The sequence below is a fragment of the Podarcis bocagei genome (genome assembly GCF_964188305.1).
Source record: "Podarcis bocagei genome assembly, chromosome: Z".
Taxonomy (NCBI): Eukaryota; Metazoa; Chordata; class Lepidosauria; order Squamata; family Lacertidae; genus Podarcis; species Podarcis bocagei.
In genome coordinates this window covers 14,890,008-14,902,771 of record NC_138140.1, presented here as the reverse complement: position 1 = coordinate 14,902,771, position 12,764 = coordinate 14,890,008, and the positions used below count along the sequence as shown (strand labels likewise).

General features: G+C 43.5%; 1 protein-coding gene across 8 annotated transcripts in view; it reads left to right on the top strand.

The window, feature by feature from the left end:
* RAPGEF1 (Rap guanine nucleotide exchange factor 1) overlaps positions 1–12,764 on the top strand; it is a 107,696-nt gene that overhangs the window by 52,035 nt on the left and 42,897 nt on the right. For all 8 annotated transcript variants that reach the window (XR_014004072.1, XM_081179181.1, XM_081179183.1 and 5 more), the window contains 3 exons: positions 6,204–6,343; positions 7,961–8,139; positions 10,171–10,327. Coding sequence is in view for 7 of the 8 variants with exons in the window: in XM_081179181.1 (XP_081035307.1) it covers positions 6,204–6,343; positions 7,961–8,139; positions 10,171–10,327 (476 nt within the window). In the remaining variant the exon portion in view is untranslated. The remainder of the gene's footprint in view (positions 1–6,203; positions 6,344–7,960; positions 8,140–10,170; positions 10,328–12,764) is intronic.

Below are 12,764 nucleotides of genomic sequence, written 5' to 3'. Positions count from 1 at the left end.
TCATACTAATGATTTTAAATGTTTACAATGGTTTTTAAGGTAAATTATTAAAAATTTCCCATTCCTTATTAAAATTTGGATATTCCTGATTTCTTATTCTTCTCTTCATTTTTGCCACTGAGACATAATCCCATCAACTTGATCTGCCATTCTTCTCTGGTAGGGACTTTATCTTCTTCCCATCCCTGGGCCAATAATATCCACGCAGCTGTGGTCGCATACATAAAGTCTTTTCTGCTCCCTTGGGATTTCGGCACCTAAAATTCCTAAAAGAAAGGCTTCAGTGTTGTTGATTTTAAAGAAAAAAACTAACCGTACACAGTCTTAGCTAGGAGTAAGGCCCATTAAACTTGGTGGGAATCAGGACCCATCTGCACTGTACGTTAAAAACACTATCATACAACTTTAAACAGTCATTGTTCCCCCCCAAAGCATCTGGGGACGTGTAGCTTGTACAGGATGGTGAGAGTTTTTAGGAGATAACGTATTCTCTTCCCAGAGCTACAATTCCCAGAGTTCCCTGGGGAAGAGGGCTTAGCTGTTAAAACCACTCTGGGAATTGTAACTCGGTGCAAAGAAAAGGGGTCGTCTAACAACTCCCAGGACCCTTAACAAACTACAGCTCCTATATTTATTTTTGGCTACAAAGTGGTATAATAGTGCTTTAAAGGTTTGATGTAGATGAAGCCTTAATTCTTAGTAAACATATACATAATTTCCCTCTCAGTTACTTACTAGACAAGAGGGATAAGGAAAGCTGAGTGTTGGAGGAAATGTTATTCTTTCTGTGATTGCAACCCAATCAAATTTAATCTCATTCGAAAGCAGGACATGGTGAAGGGGGGGTAAACCCATCTCACTGTGGAAATACTAGAATTAGGCCTGTCACCCGTTTTAAAAAGACATGGCTAATCTAATTGTGTGAATTTTAATCCATGGAAGGAATCTGTGTAAATTTGCATAGAAATACAAAAGAGTTCTTTCCGTCCTTTGTTTTAGACCAGAGGTCTAAAACCTTTTCAATCCTTTGGGCACAGAACACTGTAGACAGCATCCCCTCTGGTCACTTCAAGATACGCATACCCAAAAAGACACTCACTCATCACTTTACTAAGAGTTTTGGGTAGAAGTTGGATCTACTAGAATTAAACTGAGCCTTTAAAATGTCATCCTTCCAACTTCCCCTTTCAGCTCTACATACTTTTTAAGGGAGAAAAAGCCTATCTCATGGATCATGCAGCAAATTATCCTCCAGAGGGGAGGACGCAATCTGACAGGTCCAAATGACAAGAAGCAGAATTTTGACAGAACATTTAAAAATTCAGAAGGCAGCAGACTTACCTTTGCTAAGAGATTTTCAAGCAGAGGCCACCTTCTAGGGATATTGGACCAGATTATCTTTGAAGAGCCAGCCCCGCCTCAATGTCCTATGCATCTTTGGCACATGGTTATTTGGATTAGGAACACCCAGAGCACCATTTATGTCATGGCAATTTGTTTTGATGTTGGACAGTCACATATGCTGGAATAGAAAAGGCTAAACTTAGCATTTATCATTGTTAGAGAGAGAAGGTTAGTGTTGAAACAGCTGACAGTCATAATGCAGTACTTTTTCTGCTAGCACAGAGGGAGTTTTGCATAGTGACCTCTGTAGCAGTCTGCAAGTACAGTGGTACCTCTGGTTACAAACTTAATTTGTTCTGGAGGTCCGTTCTTAAGCTGAAACCGTTTTTAACCTGAGGTACCACTTTAGCTAATGGGGCCTCCCGCTGCGTGCGAGCCTCTAGCGCATGATTTCCGTTCGCATCCTGGGGCAAAGTTCGCAACCAGGAGTAGCTACATCTATGTTAGCAGGGCTCATAACCAGAAGCGTTAGTAACCAGAGGTACCACTGTACCCCAAAACTATGTATTGCTACAGTATGGAAGTCAGCTGTGGACTGCAGTTGTGTTATATTGCAAGATTTGGTATGGGAAGAGTGCAAATAATTCCCTGCTAGTAGTTTCTTTTTTCTGAGTACTTTGAGGTAAGTCTTGAGCCTACGAAGACTTCTGTGTGACTCAGCAGCTCCATGGGCCAGTGCATGCCAGTGATGACCCATCTCCGTCTCCTTTGACATGAGCAGCTCTGGATTTCGACCTGTCCATTTGTTGGTTTACCACATGGCTGCAGAATCTGTTCCCTTGCACAAAATTCAGCATCCTAAGAATGTTGGCTCTGATATTTAAAATCAAGCAAATAAATAAATAAATCTCTCATTTGAAGCTGCACAGTGAAATTAGAAACTTGGTTCCCTCTTGGCTATTCGGCCATTGAAGCTAGTTAAATCGGCCGCACATGTACATAGCCACTCACCTATGGTGATTGAGAAATGCCCCTAGACAACCAGACAGTCTGGAATCCTTCAGAAAAGAGCTGAAACTCAATGTTACTTATTTTTATTTATTAAATTTGTATACTGCCCTTCATCCAAAGAGCCCTGGGTGATTCACAGCATAAAGTGTTAGAACATCTGTCTTTTACCCAGAAGGTCCCTGGTTCAATTACTGGCATTTCTAAGTAGGTCTTGGAATGTCCCTTTTCTGAAACTCCAGAGAGCCACTGCCAGACAGTATAGATAGTACTGGGCTTGATGAGCTCATGGTCTATTTCAGTATGTACCTATTAATTTATGTACCTATTTATTCAGAACTCTAAGGACTAGAATCTTACTTTATGATTAGGGGACTCTATGTAAGGCAACTCCCTATGTTCCTTTGTGTAAGGATTATTTCAAAATGGAATATATTGCTTCTTTATTTGAAAAGCAGTCCTACTCCCCAACCCCTTACAGCTATAACTTGCTACAAAAATGAGACCCAACCTTCTTGGTATGTCCAGTCCTCTGCCAAAGTAGATGTGATGTGAGAGAAGTTTATAAAATTTTGCATGGCATCGGGGAAATGTATATAGTGTATATAGAGAAAAGTTTTTCTCCCTCTCTCAAAACACCAGAACTGGTGGACTTCTAATAAAGTCAAATGTTGGAAATTTAGGACAGATAAAAGGAAAGACTTCTTCATGCAGCACATCGTTAAACTTTGGAGCCTCCTTCCACAGAAAGCCATGATAAGTACCAACTTGGATGGCTTTAACAGAGGATTTGACAGACTCATAGAGGGAAAAGCTATTGATGGCAACTAGCCATGATGGCTGTGCTCTGCCTCCATGGTTGGAGGCAGTAATGCTTCTGAATACCAGGTGCTGGAAACCACTCAAGTGGAGAATTGCCCTTGTCCTCAGATCCTACTTGCAGGCTTCCCATTGGGCCTCTGGTTGGCCACTGTGAGAACAGGATGTTGGCCTAGATGGGATGTTGGCCTGTTCCAGCAGCCAGGCTCTTCTTGCATTCTCATGTATTCTGTTTGCCTAGCCTAACTGTAGGCAGATAGACATAACAGCCGGTGTGATTTATAAACTGAGGCAACCGCATCCTTGAACAAGTTGAAGGAACATATTGAGAGAGCCACTGTTTGTTTTTGTCTAATATTGTACTAGAAGGCCAGGTGGTTGTTTCCCATCTGGCTTGCCTGCCTCGCCGCTTAGCTCCCCCTGTTGTTTAAATTTATATACTGCCCTTCATCTGTTGTAACAGCGGTGTCAAGATTCCAGTGGATGCAACAATTTTATCCTCAAAAGCTTTGCAAACAAGTCACAGTGAGTTGCCCTAGGTTCTGCCACCTCCCTTGGGCCAGACTGTAGCAGGCTCCATACTACCTGGGAAAGCTCTGCTAGACCACACAATGAGAATGCAGTGGAAGCAGCAGAGTAAGTCTTCTTTGCAGGCTTCACTGCTCACTAGGTATACTCAATGATGAGCCCCCACCAGAGTATGATTGCATTCAACCAGATTTTTCTTCTACTCATGTTCGAACCATCTCCTAGCCACTGTCCTTGCCAGGGGCAAAACTAGACTGTATTTCACCTGGGTCAAAGACCAAGTTTGGCACCTCCTTGTGCATATTTGCATACACAGAGAGAGAGAGAGAGCCTGGGAGCCTCAATGGCGCCCCTCTGGAGCCTTCACACCGGGCAAAACACCTGGCTAGCTCCCCTGTAGCTATGACTCTGTTTTTCGCTCTAAGCTCTGGAGTGTACCAGGGAGCCAAGCAGGAGAGGGCGCTCAGGGGTGATCCTGTCAACAGCCTGAGCCATTTAGTTGTTCCGGAGGTCAGCCAGAGCTTTGACAGGAAATCTCCCAGAGCACTCTGGAAGCCCACTGGATCCATTGGCTTCTAAGGACAGACCATCCTAACAGGTCCCCCACCTCAGCGAAGGGGAAAAGGTGCTGAAACAGGAAGTTATCTGACTAGGGACTGATGCCAATATCCCCTACTTTGAGATCACCCTCTTCCTATCCAGTTGAGAAAACAAGGTCCAGAGTGTGGCCTGGCATAGTCATCATTGGAGCCATGACAGCCGCATAGTCATCATTGGAGCCATGATGTTGAAGAGCAGTATAGATATAGATATACATACATATGAACATGCACACACACATGAAGTCCTGAGCCACCCCAGAGCCAGTCGCCTCAGTATGGATGTTGAAGTCCCGTCCCCCCAACCAGTTGTCTGGGAGTCTCAGCACCTCTTCTGAGACCAGCTGTGTCAGCTTAAGCAGGAGACTGCCAGCAGTGGCTTACTGTGAAATCACCCGGGCTTGTTTCACTTTGCAGTTTAAGTGGTTACAAACATGCCTGCTGATGTTAGAAAGGTACTGCTTCTTCTTTGCAAGGGCTACAGACCGTGAAATGTGCATTGAAACTAAAATAGCTCAAATGAAAATGAGGGTAGAGAGGGGGAAACCCCATACATGATTATGCTTCTTCTCCTCATTTAAGCAGCCAGTTTAGCAATATATCTTTACAATGGTACCTTGGTTTACAACCATAATCCGTTCCGGAGGTCCGGTTGTAAACCAAAACAGGTTGTAACCCAAGGCACACTTTCACCAATGGGGCGAAACAAAATTGTTGTAATCAAAAACAAAATTGTTGAAATCCCCCCAAAAATGGGTTGTAATCCAAAAAAAGGGACACGCACTTCCGGGTTTGACGTGGTTGTAATCCAAAACGGTTGTAATCCAAAGCAGTTTGCTTTGTACCACTATATATCCTTTTCCACATTTATTCCATCTACCATGGCCTCCCCCCATATATCTGCCGGCATGTTGGGTTGTATTCAACAGAGGCCACATTCACATTATACTCTTAAAACATTATGGTTCTACTTTAAACAGTTACGGTTTCTGACAAAAGATTCTGAGATCTGTAGTTTGTTAGGGGTGCTGAGAGTTGTTAGGACACCCCCTATTCTCCTCACAGAGCTACATTTTTTTGAGTGTTTTAACAATCCTTCACAGGGAACTCTGGGAATTGTAGCTTTGGGAGGGGCACAGGGAGGTCTTGTAACAGCTCTCAGCACCTTTATATTGGAAAAACTGGGAGAAGATTAAAGCTTTAATATCGAAAATATTAGATCATGAAAGCCCATGTTGATCCTGTACTATTATTGACAAATTATACTGAAGACAGGTAAAGAATGCAAATCTGCTTCCACCCACAGTCTCCACTCAGCACCGTTGAGGCATATTATTTAACCTGGCAGTGTTTTCATTCTAGTAAAAAAGGTGTCTGTACTCACTATGAAGTTGTTACCATAAGTACCACACTTTTAACCAGTGCTTCTGGGTGGGCGGGGGGAAGGTGCTGGTACCGCAGATCCTAGAGTACTCTCAGAAAAAAAGCACTGCCTTGAGGGGTCAAATAAATCTGTTACAGACCAGTGGCAGAGCATCTCCAGGTAGAGCAGGGAAAGACTCCTAGTCTGATCCCCTGGTGAGCTGCTACTAGTCATTGTTGACAGTTCTGGTCTAGAAGGGACCACCAGTCTGACCTGCACATGGCAGTTTTCAGTGTACATATTTGAAGATTGTAATATGCAACACCTGCTATAATGGTCAGTTTCTCATTTGTCATCTTGAATCATTAATAGCTAGTTCTTCTGACGCTACGATTTTGTATTGCTGTATATCATGTGCTTTGTTTCAGCATCAGCCAACCATAATAAAGATTTGATTTATTGATATGGGCATATCGCTTGGTGCAAGTTGGATTCCAGCCCAATCAGATAAATACACTCATACCCCTCATCTTTTTTTGTAGATTCTCAGCGCTCCCATCTCGCCTCATTCACCATGAAGTTGAAGGACAAGTTCCACTCTCCCAAAATAAAGCGGACACCATCCAGGAAAGGGAAGCAGCCTGACCTCATGGTGAAGACTCCTGAGAAGGTGGTGAACAAGGTAAGTGTGTGGTGTCATGCCCCCTCCCCAAAGGCAGAGCCCATGAGGGGCAGGTGGTGCAATAGAGGCATTGCTCTTAAGTAGATATGTTGAGCAGGAAGCAGTGGAAGTAGGGAGGTCCACCACAGAAACTTCCTTGCACCACAAGCCTGCAGGCAAGCCTTGCTCCTTGGTCTGAGTTGAGTCTTTGTGGATTCCTGCCTCCCCCCCCCCCCCGTGCATTTCTGTTGTTGATGGGCCAACAAGGCAGGGGCCGTAGGTCCCCAGTGTGGAGGCCCCACTCCAGGGGTCCCTGGACCAAGACCACCACTCCCACTCTGCCAGGTTGAACACTAGATCCATCTCAGGTGTGAACATCATGCTGTATGTCTGAGTCACCAGCAAGCCTCCTTGTTGGTGCCACTGGTCTGACGCACCTGGCCAGTCTCCATCCTGCTTAGTCTGCTGCTCTAGGTTCGGGTCCTGGCAGAGAGAGAATGAGGCAGCCTGCTGCATTGGGTGAATTTATTTATGAGGCCAAGTGTTTAAGCAGAGAGACTTGCGCAACAGTCAGTCTTTGTGGGGATTAGCTCCTAAGCAATGTTAACTATTGTCTTCAGCCAAATGATTAGCCAAAAGGGATGCAACTGATCAGGTTCACAGTGCAAGCAAGGATGCTGTCACTCTGGGAGAATGAGGGTGGCCTATGGAAGGCTTCCTCAAGATTTTATGCAGAGCCTACATGGGTGTTTCAGAGCAAGCTCTGTATTAGTTGTCCTGTATCTGTATATATTTATTTTGGGGGGCAAGCCTGGTTAACCATTGACTAAGGAGAGTCTAGCTAAAGTGGAAATGGAGTCGCCAAAAGTTACATTGAAATTCCTGGGTATGGTGCAACACCCGCCCCCCGGAAAAAAAATTCCCAACCCAAAACAAAGTTTTAAAAAACCACCCCTGCTTACTTTTAATAAAGTCCTGTTTGTCTTGTGCTAAATTTGATTCCCAAGACTTGCTGTAGGAAAGTGTCCCCAAAACATTATTCCATGTTATTTCTGTATCAGGGAGAAATGAAGTGTGCCTTTCTGATACAGCCCATCAGTTGCTAGGGCTCCAGTTTCTTGGATTGTGTAGGTGTGAGTCGCTCATTTAGTTTTCTGTGTGGTACAGTCCTCTTGCGTGTAGCTGGAGGGAGGCACATCCCTTTGGAACTCCCTCCTGTTACATATCAGCCAGGAGGGCTGTATTGAAGATGCTCCTCTTTCAAAAAAGTGGGGGTTATTTTTATCACAGTTGGTATTCATATTGAATTTGAAACCATTTTTAAAATAGATGCAATAGATGTTTTTCTCGCATTGCAAAATAGCTTCAAGGTGCTTCATCGGAAGTAATTCATAATTGAATTCTGCCAGGGATTCTTTTAGTTGTGATTCCTGCATTGCAGGATATTGGAATGGATGACTCTTAGGGGCCCCTTCCAATTCTGCAATTCTGTGATTCTATGAATAATAATGACATGCAAGCAGACACATGTAGCAGTTAATTGGCCCAGTATCTTTATTGATAGCACCTTCCTTCCTGTATGGTCACTGACCGAAACAGTAAATGTTTCCCTTTCTCCTTCCTTCCATTCCTCCTCAGAATCTCACTTGGCTGGAGGAGAGAGAGAAGGACGTAGTGAGCGCACTACGCTATTTCAAGACTATCGTTGACAAAATGGCAATCGACAGCAAGGTGCTGGAGATGCTGCCGGGATCTGCCAGCAAAGTACTGGAAGCCATCTTGCCGCTGGTCCAAGCAGAGACGCGGATTCAGCAGAGGTGAGTTGCTGCCAGGGGATTAACCAGGAACAAGGAGGTTGTTGCTGCTGCTGCTGCTGTTAAAAGCATATTATAAGCAATTACAGCTAAGAACAACCTTCCATCCAGTGACCACAGAGTTGCCAGGTGATCCATTAATGTCATTAAGGTAGATCCAGTGGGTCTGCACTCAATTGGGCATGCTATTGTGATGTGGAATATATTCAGTTTTGAAAGGCTCAAACCCTGCCTCCCTCTAGCCACATGATCACCAAGAAATTCACCAGCTGCAAAGGCACCACAGCAGTGTGGTTGACGTCAAATGCTTGCATACTCAATGCTCCCACCACAAGGCCTTGGATCTTCACTCATTTTAAGGATAAATGTGGACCTAACAAGGTCGAGAAAGCATTGGCAGGGCAAGAGTTATCAGAGCCTATGAGAAATGTCTTTGCTTGGGACGCTTCCCAGTGCTTGCTGAGATAAGTTCTGAAGCTGCACAGCTTTGTTCTCACCGCCAACACCCCCAGGTCAAGACTGGATCATTAGCATAATCCAGCTGGACACTTCTTGCGTTCACTAGGGAATATATGATCTACTCCATTAATATATATATGTGGCATGCAATAACTTTCATATAATTTTGCCTTCCTGACACATGTGTCTAGATTTATTTCTCTCTCCTCTCCCTCTCGTTTGAAGCCAATGTGTTTTGCATCATCAACAGGGGAAGTAGAACTATAACAAGCAACTGCTTAGTTCTACATTTTCTCATGAACGGTGACCATAGTGTGCTGTTTTCAGAATTGGAGATGTGGCTGAATGTTGTTTCCTTATCTGCCATTCATCAGACTGTGCAGCAGAAAGGGGGATGGGGTGGCATGGATGAAACACAAATCCAACAAATTCAGGTTGCACATGACATAATTAAAGTCTATAAGGAGGAATTCAATGCCAGGCTGCTATTATTGTTCTGTCAGTGCAAGCATTCCCGTTTGCCAGATGGAACAGTCTCCCTTGTCCTCCCTTCATGCTTTCCTGACCCCCACCACAAGCCAATTTGAGGAGGCCAGGGGGAGCTGGAGGAAGCCTTATTGCAACATTGTGCCAGAGAGAATAGGGGGAAGCCCCATTGCAGCCCTCTTTAGGAAAGTTTTTAATGTTTGGTGTTTCATTGTGTTTTTAATACTCTGTTGGGAGCCGCCCAGAGTGACTGGGGCAACCCAGTCAGATGGGTGACTTACAAATACAGTGGTGCCTCGCAAGACGAAATTAATCCGTTCCGCGAGTCTCTTCGTCTTGCGGTTTTTTCGTCTTGCGAAGCACGGCGATTAGCGGCTATTAGCAGCTTAGCGACTATTAACGGCTTAGCGGCTTAGCGGCTATTAACGGCTTAGCAGCTTTAAGAAAAAGGAAACAAACTCGCAAGAACTTGCAAGACGTTTCGTCTTGCGAAGCAAGCCCATAGGGAAATCCGTCTTGTGGAACGACTCAAAAAACGGAAAACTCTTTCGTCTTGCGCGTTTTTCGTCTTGCGAGGCATTCGTCTTGCGAGGTACCACTGTAAAACTGTTGTTGTTGTTGTTGTTGTTGTTGTTAGGACCCATTGCACAGAATGCTGCTGGCAAAACTATTCTGTTGAATCAGACCCTCAATAGTCTCCCTAGAAAATTGTGCAAATTGTTGCTTGATTTTTTAGGGTAGGCACAGGTACAGCATAGGTTGTTGGGCTGCCCCTTGAAGACTATTCTGAAGCTTCAGGGGCTGTTGTGAGGCAGTGACTCAGTAGTAAGAGCCTGGTTGGTTGGTTGGTTGGTTGGTTGGTTGGTTGGTTGGTTTTTAACTGTTCCTCGTCAGACTTGGGATGAGCTTATCTTGACTTGCTTATTAAATATAAAATCAATAGTCTTCAAACTTGGGACTGGGTGAGTCGTACATCAGAATAAAATGTATTGTGACAAAGGATTTCCCCCCCAGCATTTTCCTTTATTGAAACACCTCTCTCCATGTATTCTCCATGCCAATGCATTATTTATTTATTTGCTCCTGCAGTTCGGCCATCTCTTCCTGCTATAGCCGTGTGTACCAGAGCCTGGGCAATCTGATACGTTGGTCTGATCAGGTGATGCTGGAGGGCTTGAACTCTGAAGATAAAGAGGTGGTGAACACAGTGAAAGGGGTCATCAAGGCTGTTCTGGATGGAGTCAAGGTACAGTGCTGTCTTCTCTGCCTCTGACCATACCTCAGACCCCTTGCTCCCACCATGAGAACGGGCTGTCTCAAAACTGATGGTAGCAATACTAAGGCTGGGCTCTTCTGACACACTTCTATAGATGCTTAGTTATAGCACACACCTCAAATGCATCTGCACTCACAACTTGGTCAGAAACAGTAGAATTCCAAGGGAGCTTCCCCCAGCCCAATAAAGCATACCTTTCTCATTTGATTTTTTTTTATAATAATATTTATTAAGGTTTCACAAATAATAAAAAATTCCAACATTTAAACATAAAGAAAAAACTACAAAAATATAAAAATACAGAAAACAAAACACATAAAAATACAAAAAAGAAAAAAGGACAAAAAGAAAAACCCAAAAAGCAAAACAGGAAATAGATTAGTAATTTCAAATCTTATACTTCCTTCACTAGTTTCTTGACCTCCTCACACCTCTCATTTTGTATTCCAGTTCAGATATTAAATTCAGCAAATCCTTACCCTCTGGCATTTATCCTCACTCAAGATGTTAACCTGTTATAAATATCAATTTTCCAATTATCAATCTCTATTTACGTTTTCTTAGAAATCTTTTTACCAATACCACTTATTTTCCATCAGATGTCATTTTAACCTTCCTTAATTTTACAGTACTTTTGCAAATGGTCCTTAAATTTTTCCCAGTCTTCCTCCACCGACTCTTCTCCCTGGTCGCGGATTCTGCCAGTCATTTCTGCCAATTCCATATAGTCCATCACTTTCATCTGCCATTCTTCCAGTGTGGGTAGTTCCTGTGTCTTCCAATACTTCGCGATGAGTAGTCTTGCTGCTGTGGTTGCATACATAAAGAAAGTTCTATCCTTCTTTGGCACCAATTGGCCGACTATGCCCAGGAGGAAGGCCTCTGTTTTCTTCAAGAAGGTATATTTAAATACCTTTTTCATTTCATTATAGATCATCTCCCAGAACGCCTTAATCCTTGGGCACGTCCACCAAAGGTGAAAGAATGTACCTTCGATTTCTTTACATTTCCAACATTTATTATCAGGCAAATGATAGATTTTTGCAAGCTTGACTGGTGTCATTTCTCATTTGAAATCTTGATTTGCAAGGTGGATCTGTCGTGGTTTATTATTATCTGTATCATTATTAGGGCATAGACAGCTGTGTTCTACTTAAGTCACCTCCAGACCATAAGTAATTTGCAGGAGGAATTTAAGCATGTACCAGAACATTAGGTTTGTACAGTTAAAATGGATTAAAACTCTCCGTTGCTCTGATGCAACAAATCCACTTTTAAAAGGGGTTGGGGTTTTTTTGCACCTAGTAAAGTGATGGGGGAATGCTCTAAAAAGTTTCAGTGGGTCTACACTGAATAGAACTTAGTTGGACGCTACTCATATAGTCTAACCTCCAGGTAAGCTTTGTGCAAGGAAATCAGAAATGCTCTGTCATCTGGAGGAACCCCATGTCAAGCCCTTGGTCCATCTGGCTCTGTATTGTCAACACTGATGGACAGCAGCTCTCTGGGGTTTCTCATTGGCGTCTATTCCAGCCCTACCTGGAGATGTTTTGGGTTGAATCTGGGACCTTCTGGTTGCAAAATTGGTGTCCCACTGACCTATGGCCCTTCCTCTTAATGTTAAACAGTCCTTACTGGCCATGCAGAGTTTAACTGAAATCCTCTGCATCAGTATCAGGCAGCCCACCTGATGTTTCGGCTGTGCTACTTTATTATTTGTTGACATGGAAGTAATAAGTTCCTTTGAGTTAAGTGGCAGTCATTGCGTTTAGGGTTGTTGTTTTAATTCTGTTTTGTTAACTGACCAAGTCTGCATGAAGAGATGAGCTACCTTTTAAAGAAGGATTTCATATTCTAGGAGCTTTGCTAGAATACGTATTCTGCACACCTGCAAAAATGTCACAAATGCAAAAGCAACATTGCTATCCTTAAAACTTTAGTCATAAACAGCTGTCTCTTCAGACAAGTCACCGTGGGGCCTAGGCTAACATATTGAGCTCTGGGAACCTGATGCAGAAATGAAAACCACCTCCCAGTCTTCTGGCTTCTGTGGTTGTGCAGCTGTGGTATTTTGGGGGAACCATCTTCTATGTTTGCCATCAAATTTTAGCTATTGATAACCACTTACATTGATTTTAAAACAAAAGCAGTACACTTCCTTAGAAGAAGCCCAGAATTTCTGAGGCAACACAGTAGAGTGGTACCTCGGGTTACAGACCCTTCAGCTTACAGACTGCCAATCCAGAAATAGTACCTCGGGTTAAGAACTTTACCTTGGGATGAGAACAGAAATCATGCGGCGGCAGCGGAAGGCCCCATTAGCTAAAGTGGTGCCTCAGGTTAAGAACAGTTTCAGGTGAAGAACGGACCTCCGGAACGAATTAAGTTCTTAACCCGAGGTACCACT